The sequence below is a fragment of the Podarcis bocagei genome, assembly GCF_964188305.1.
Source record: "Podarcis bocagei genome assembly, chromosome: Z".
NCBI classification, from domain to species: Eukaryota; Metazoa; Chordata; class Lepidosauria; order Squamata; family Lacertidae; genus Podarcis; species Podarcis bocagei.
The window spans coordinates 50,891,815-50,900,143 of record NC_138140.1 but is presented as its reverse complement, the minus strand read 5'-3'; the positions used below and the strand labels follow the sequence as shown (position 1 = coordinate 50,900,143).

Genomic DNA, 8,329 nt, shown 5'->3' with positions numbered 1-8,329 from the left:
ATCTGTCACCCAAAGGTGATTTGCACAATTCATAGAATCATAGAGATGGAATTGCAATTTGCTGATATCCTGAGAGTTAATTTTGCTGTGTACTATTATATTTTAAATGGATTATTGAATATTACTTTATTTTATGCATCATTTTTTTACAGTCATTTTTTTATTATGACTTATTTGTATTGGATTGTTTTGTTACTAGATGTGTGATCTTTGCAGTATATTTTGACGCTTCTTTGGCTTGCATGCTGCCTTGTGTATAGCAATCCAGGAAGGTGGCGCACAAACTAAAGGTGAAATGGAATGAAATGGAATCATATCTGACCAGACAACTTATGCATGTAGTAGCATTGGGTCCATCTGCACATGGGTGTAGCCAAGATTTATGGAGGAGCAGGGCAGAAACTCAGTTAAGGTTTGCCCCCCTGCGCTTCCTTGGCTGCAGCCGTACATCTGCACACAAATATAGCAAGATGCATTATACAGAACCAAATCCTTGGTCCATCTGACTCAGGTCTCTGGGTTTCAGACTGGGAATGTCACCAGCCCTACTTGGAAACTCCCACGATTAAATCTCAGATCTTCTGCCTGCAAAACAGATGTTCTGCTGCCAGACCAAGGCCCATTGCTACATAGTGGATGCTATGTGGTCTGTCTGCAGGAGGGTGTCCAAAGAACTACCCTCTGTGCTGCCCACCAGCAAACATCAGCCACTGCAAAGTTCTCTGTTTATTTGCAGAGCCTGGGGATTCAGAAGGAGAGGGCAGCTAGCAGATTAGGTGGAAGGTTCCCCGTGAGGAGTGGCAGCTTGTGAGGATGGGCTGCTGACCAATAGCTTTTAGCTGTGTTCAATCAATGGAATCTCCAGATTCAGCTGCAGTATACCTCTGGATACCTGAAGGGCAATCAGGAGGGCTCTCGCCTTAGGGCCTTTTCTGGGATTCTAGAATTCATTTGTTTGAGCCGTTGTGGGAAACACAATGTTTAACGGGGATCTGATCTGTCAGAGATTGACTTATGGCTTCTCCGTGTTCTGGTCTTCTGGTCGGAGTGTGTGTGCTCGTGCCCACGCACGCTAATGATGTGTAAATATGCAAATCTGAGTTGAGCCTTACAGAATTAGCATCAGATTAGAGCACGAGAAAAGCTGTTTTCTCTTGAGTGGAATGGAAGCGATTAGGCGCCTGATCGTTAAGCGAGTTGCTGCTCCGGAGGTCTTAAAGCTGCGGCAGGAATTGCCGTTTGGAAGCTCATACCGGCTGCTGCTGGGTGTTCAAAATGCGTAGCTGGGGAATCCTGTCCTTTGGCGGCCTGTGTGCGTGTGACGCTTTGAGTCTTTACAATGCCTTCCAGGGAGTAATGCAGACTCGGGGTATTACGCTGTGGTGGATTCTTGGTTACCGAGGCTGTTCCGCCCAACTTATTTCATTATTTATTATTTACGGGTCCCTGACCCTAAGATCCAAAGGCGGGCTGCAACAATTAAAAACACAATGTTGAAAACAGCTTAAAACAAGTTTCAGAAACAATTGTGTGAGTCCTAAAAAGTATACATCTCTGATATACACATCTTACAGTATGAATTTTACTTCGATTTAGAATGAACAAACAACACCCACCCCACCCCGCTCTCGCTTGTAACACACTTTTAGAAAGACAATGGAAGCTGCTTTGTGGAGAAGATTTCAACCAAAGCTGGGTATGCATTGTGTTCAAAACATAGAATTGTAGATATGTAAGGGACCACAAGGAGGATCATGTAGTCCAACTCTCTGCAGTGCAGGAGCATTTTGCTCCGAGCAGAGCTCGAACCCACCACCCTAAGATTAAGAGTCTCCTGCTCTGCTGACTGAGCTGTCCCTCACCCACCTGCTTCGGTTGGAATTGTGTGTGCATGGAATTTTATGAGCAAAAGGGGCCCTCTCCACGCCCATGGTTTCATCCCTCCAGCCCCCACCCCAGCCATATAAAAAACAAAAAACAAAACAAGGGTAGCATATTAGCCTAGACTGTGTAAGAAAAAAACAACACCCTGAAGTCCTTAGCTGGGTCCTTGGGTGGTACTGCTGCTGGATGTTGCCATGACAGGGTCTTCTCACTGGTGGCTCCTCAGTTCTGGAATACCCTCCATGGTGAGCTGTGTATGTTATTAACATTTCAGCATAATGGTTTTGTTTGTTTGTTTTGTAGAAATAGTCTGTTTCTGGCATCTTTGAAATTTTGAGGATATTTGAGTGTTTTAAAACATTTTCAAAATCTTTGCATTGCTTTGATAGTTTTGTTGTTTGCTGCCCTGTGCCCCTTTGGATGGAAATACATGATAAAAGTTGAATAAATCAAATAACAAACACGGTATGTTTATTAAAAGTATTCATCACACAAATGTTCCACAGAGCGGGTGGTGGTTGGACATCTTACCTTTCATGCCAGATGAAGAGTGCTGCATAACTCAGAAGCTTGCCACATTCCTTATGATAAATGGCAAGTAAGAAATCTAAAGAATAAAAATAAATCCACATCCATTCAAGGAGGAGGAGGAAGAGGAGGAGAAGCAGCCTGTCACATTTCCAGCAACTCACCATACTGTTCTTGCTTAGCCAGACCCTCTTCAGGTAATGGAGTCTAGTTGGGGAGAAAAGTGTTGCATGGGACCCCAACCCCACTTTCTATGGGATTGCAGTAGATCAGGGCTTAGCCACACAGGTCCACAGCTGTTGTGCGTGTGTAGAATGACAAGGGATGCCCTAGTTGAGGCAGAATCCTCAAGTCACAGAAGGCATCAGAACAGATTCACATACTGTACTGAACTAGAAAGTTAAAGGGAGCAACAGCTACAACAAAATTCTCAAAAAGGCAGATCATAGGTGAAGAGCATCTAAGGATGTTGGAGGTCTGCAGACAAGCAAGCTATTAAATGCTTTCTTCACATAGCTGTCAACTTTCAGATTTGAAAATAAGGGATCAGCAGCCTCACCTGTCCCGGGGACAGTCTACGGAATATCTAACAATTCAGGATAACAGCGGGAAACAGTGCTGGAATAAGGGAATTTCCCGCAAAAAAAGGGAAGGTTGACAGCTATGTTTCTTCATCAGTCAAAACAAGTAGACTGCAGGCATCCTTGTTGTGGTTAATGACATGCTGTTCCAGTCTGGAGCAGAAATTGGATTCAGATCACACTTGCTTTTTGGGAATAGTTCCTAAACTGTTTTAATTTATGTGTGGTTTTTATTTTAGCGTAAAATTGTTGCAAACCACTTTGATTTTTGTTATTCAAATATTTTTATAAATATATACAGAAAGGCAAACCTGCCTAATTTGCTCTTTCCATGCAAACTTAAACACATATTTTGGAATTTTCACTTTTCCTAATGTTTGCAATGTGGTTCTCCATCCTGGTTAATGTTTCTAAAACTGCAAATGCTAGGTTAAAGTGTGCATAAAAATGAGAACAGCATCTATATTGAGGAGACAGCTTTGCAAAACTGTCTGCATTGAGCAAAATTGCATACAAAAATTATGGGCCAGGAGGAATTATTACTAAAATGCAGATTAAATTTCTTACGGGTTGGTTTTGAAAACGGAGCTGTAAGTTGATGTGGAAATGCAGAGAACTGAACTTAAGACAGATTTGTTCACTCTTTGGCCAGTCCTTCTTCTAAGCTCTCATTTGACTAAGAACTTTATCCCTCCTTGTTCATAGGAAGTTTAATCTCCCTTGGCTTCATTTCACTTGTCAAAAGCCACCTCATTCATCTCAGTCCCCTCTGCCATTTCTCTCTGCAAGGCAGTCCGCGTTCTTTATCCAATGCTGGGACATGCACCTCCTGCTTCTTCTTTTGATCTTCACCAGTTCATTGAGGCCTGGCTTGGGCCCCTCGACTTGCCCCTCTTCGTGCAATTGCTCCCCTGGTGCCACTATTTACTGCAACAGCGCTGGACTCCGCAGCCTCCCTAGGGAAATTGCTGCTTCCACCATCTCGCTGAACCTGTCCAATAACTTTCTGCGCTTGCTGACCACCGACGCCTTCAGCAACCTGACCTACCTGAACAGCCTCTGGCTGGATCGCAACAACCTCACTTTCCTGTACCCGGGAGCTTTTAAGTCACTCTGCAACCTGCGGGTCTTATATCTCAGCAGGAACCCCAGGCTGACCTACCTCCATGCCAACACCTTCCAAGGCCTTCATAACCTCATCAGTTTGGATTTATCCCACTGCAACCTCTTTGAAATCCACCCTTTTGTTTTCTCCCACCTCCCCTCTTTGGAAGCCCTCGACCTAACCTCCAACAACATGCGTTACATCCCACAAGCTTTCCGGAGCCTGACGAGCCTCACACAGCTGTCAATGGAGAGGAACCACATCGAAGCCATTGGTAGAGACTCCCTGAAGGACATGGGAGCCCTGAGAGAGCTGAATCTCCGGAAGAATCGCATCTGGACCATCCAGAAGGACGCCTTCCTCCAACTGGACAGGCTTGGAACGTTAAATTTAGGACACAACCGTCTCTCTAATTTGCCTAATCAGCTCTTCAGTGGATTGACACAGCTCAAGAGCATCCACCTAGAGGCCAATCGGCTCACCAGGATCAGCTGCCCTTTCGACAGTCTCCAGAACTTGAGGAGGCTCTACCTCAACAACAACCGGATTTTGTCCATTGCAGGTAAGAATGGACAGGTCTTGTCCATTTCAGTTCCTCTTAAGTTTATCATGCCTCCCCCCCCCCCATCTTAAATTCTAAAATCTCCCACATTTCTGTAGGAGTTTGTGGCTTTAAAAGCAACAACAACAGCCTTGCGAAAATTCATCAGCATTTCCATGATAATTGTACCTAATAAACACATTTTTGTATACATTAAGCTAAGAAACAATGGACTAATATACATATGGCTAATATACTCTCAGCACAAATGATTTTTACTAATGTGAATTTTGCACACAAAATTTTCATCAATATTTATTAATTTATTATTTGATCTGCTGAATCTCTATTGACAGAGCATTCTGCAGGACTGTGCTGATAACACTAAAGTCTCTATTTCTTGCTGTTATCAAGTGAGCCTCACCAACTCAAAGAATGATCAATAACACTCCAGTGTTGATCTCACTGATCAAGCAAGGAGATAAGGATTTAGGTGGTCCCTGAGCTGGCCTAGTCTAAGTTGTTCTGGGCTTTGTAAATTCATGCAAAGACCTTGAACCTTGTGTATATACAGTGGTACCTCTAGTTACCAACTTAATTCATTCCGGAGGTCTGTTCTTAGTCCAAAACTGTTCATAACCTGAGGCACGCTTTTGCTAATGGTGCCTCCTGTTACTGCTGTGCTGCTGGTGCGCGACTTCCACTTGCATCCTGGGGCAAAGTTCACAACAAGGTGCATCTACTTCCAGGTTAGCAGAGCTTGTAACCTCCTAGCGTTCGCAAGGAGGATGGTATGTAACACGAGGTTCCACTGTACACAGTATGATCACAGCTTATGTGTGGGTTCAGTTCCAAGGCTTCTGTGTACACTCGAAAATGTGTATATTCAAACTGCCACCTTGGAACTGCCGCTGCACAAGCATCCCCAGCCTTCTGGAGCCAGCATGCTAAGTGGGCCTTGCCCCCCAAGTGAGGCAGAGAGCTTAAAAGCTCTTTCCACACCTGGAAAATGCAGTGCAAAAAATTCTTCCAAGTTCTCCATCTTGCTTGCAGTGTTTCAACCAGCAAACCTTCAACTGCACACGGCTGGAATCACGCCAGTTAAATGCACGTACGTTGTGATTGTACTATGTATATATGCATATTTATGCACATTTCTGCCTAATCTGTGCTTTGGTTGTCTGTAGAACCACATCACAAAGTTCTGAGAAGGGCATGTGTCAAAGGACCAGCTGCATTTCAGTCTGCCTATTGCTTTGAGAATCGTGAATTTGATTGCTTGCCATCGAAATGCAAATGAAATCCAGTTTCTCTCCCCTCCCTGACTGCAGGCCCTGCTTTTGCCCACTTGAAGGAACTGGACTTCCTCCACTTGAACAGGAACAACCTGAGCTACCTCTCCAGCCACCTCCTGGTAGAGCTCCCCAAGCTGAGATACATCTTCCTGTCACACAACCCTTGGCAGTGTGACTGCGGAATGTTGTGGTTCGCCACTTGGATCCTCACCTACCAAGGGGTCATTGAGGGCTTGCACTGTGCCTTTCCCACCATTCACAACACATCTCAGCTTGGCCAGCATGCTCAGGGGGCCTTACCCAGCTGCCCGCCACGGTCTGGGGTCATAAAGGAAGAAGGCTGCGATGGGCCCTACCCAAGCGGGGCTTCTCCCCTGGTTGTGGTTGCTGCTGCTGAGAAATCGTTTTGCCTCCTCCTTGCCTGTTGGGCCTCGTACTCAGCTGTGTTCTCGTTACCTAAGCAACTGGGTATCCACAATCTCCTTGTCAAGGCTTTGTAACCCACCTTAATTTCAAGCTGCCTGCTATAAAGGGACAGATCATTTCTCTAATCCCTTTTTTGGAGGGGGGTTTGCTCCCTGTCCATTAATAAACTGTGATTACAGTTTAGCCCCCGCCAAGCTATCAATTAGCAAAAGTGTGATTAATGCTGCAGGCAGTGGCATAGTGTGGGGGAGGGGCACAGGGACGGCTGCCCAGTGCGCAAAATCGTTAGGGGTGCAAAATTTCAACACCCGGTGCTGCCTCAATACAGCTGTGTGCTTCTGTCGCTCCGTGCAAACCAGGAAGTGACCTCTCCAGAGAATGAACAACTCTTCTTTTCAGATTTTTGTGGCTGTAATCTCCTGGGTGATGTGGGTGCTGTTGGGCAGCTTAATGTGCATATGTACTTTGCCTGTTTCCCTCCCCTCCCCACTGCTCCTTGTGGCCCCGGGCACTGGCAACCTACGCCACTGGCTGCAGACATGCTCGTGAGATACTAATTTCATTGTGGTTTGTCTGGGCAAGGGCATATGGATACTTAAGAGAGCCAAAAGTTCAGTAGGTCAAGTTAGCCGCCAGGGCTCTGGGCTTTTAATCTGGAATGCTGCTGCCTGTTCCAAGACAACTGCCAAAGGATGCTTTGGTGTGGGATCTGTGGGCTGCAGCTCAGCTTCCCCATGCAGGTCTTATGCAGAGAAAGGTCCTTCCAGGGACTTCCTATCTGAGCTTTCTCTCTGATGATGTCAGGGATTAAAGTTGAGTCTTTGTGTGCATAGTATGGGAACCATGGGTCGTAAAGTTGGCTTGTTTCAACAGGCAGTAGTTAAGATTAACCAGTTTAGGGTTTGAACATGGGTCACTGTCTTTTCTTTGAATCATTGTAACAGCCTGCAGGCATAATTTCAGTGTTTCTGTTTTGGTAAAGTTCTACTGGGTTCTTATTGCATTTTGATACTCTGCTTTGTTTCGTTTTTTGCTTGTGGTATCATGATTGCAATCTGTCAAACTGTTTAAAGATGTTGTTATATTAAGTGGATATTTAAGTTATTAAAATAATGATGATGAAGATGATAAACAAACAAACATAGGAAGCTGCCTTATGCCGAGTCAAATCTAGCCCAGCAGTGTCTGCATTGACTGGCAGCAGCTCTCCAGGCTTCCCTGTCCTACCTGGAGATGCCAGGGGTTGAATCTGGGACCATCGGCAAGGAAGGACCATCCGCTTTGCCGCTGAGCTTATGGCCGCTCCCCACTAGTGGCCAAAATTATGGAAACGTTTAGGAAAAGTTGTATTTCTGAGGCTTGATGGTTTATAACATCAGTCTTTTTTGGAATAAGATTATAATGAAGAATATAATGCAACAATCTGGGATGAATTATCTTTATTCTATAAAAAACTACTGTATAGCCAAATAAAATAAGTTAAACACAAAAAAACATGATAAAGGGTATTTCATAACTTCTCACCATTTCTGTTTTAATACTTTGTATGGAAACCTTTGGCCACAATCACAGCCCTACATCCGCATCCCATGGAGTGAACCAAGGAGTTTAGGCCACCAGGTATTATAATGTAAAACCAAGATTGCATGATTGCTTCTATCAATTGTGCTTTATTCCTTGATTGCCCCTGACTAAAATAGTTTCTTTCATTTGCTCCACAGATTTTCTATTGGATTTAGGTCAGGGCTATGACACCATTTTCTAGGTGACTAGTCAACTCTTTACGCTCCATTTGCCACTGGCCGCTTTTGAGTTAAGGAAATCTAAACCGCAGAGCCTAGGACTTGCTGATCAGAAGGTCAGCGGTTCGAGTCCCCGCGATGGGGTGAGCTCCCGTTGCTCGGTCCCTGCTCCTGCCAACCTAGCAGTTCAAAAGCACGTCAAAGTGCAAGTATATAAATAGGTACTG

At 44.7% G+C, this 8,329-nt stretch overlaps 1 protein-coding gene across 1 annotated transcript; it reads left to right on the top strand.

The window, feature by feature from the left end:
* The first annotated feature begins 3,395 nt into the window (after nucleotides 1-3,395).
* On the top strand, nucleotides 3,396-7,613 carry LOC308579189 (uncharacterized protein). The gene is made up of 2 exons (XM_081179998.1): nucleotides 3,396-4,660; nucleotides 5,971-7,613. The coding sequence occupies exons 1-2, from the start codon at nucleotides 3,814-3,816 to the stop codon at nucleotides 6,432-6,434; spliced, it is 1,311 nt and encodes a 436-aa protein (XP_081036124.1). The 5' UTR covers nucleotides 3,396-3,813; the 3' UTR covers nucleotides 6,435-7,613.
* Nucleotides 7,614-8,329: the final 716 nt, after the last annotated feature.

Excerpts from the sequence above, each read along its gene's own strand:
- LOC308579189 (XM_081179998.1), top strand. The coding sequence starts at position 3,814 with ATGCACCTCCTGCTTCTTCTTTTGATCTTCACCAGTTCATTGAGGCCT. Across the intron at positions 4,661-5,970 it reads CCGGATTTTGTCCATTGCAG|GCCCTGCTTTTGCCCACTTG; the intron begins GTAAGAATGGAC and ends CCCTGACTGCAG.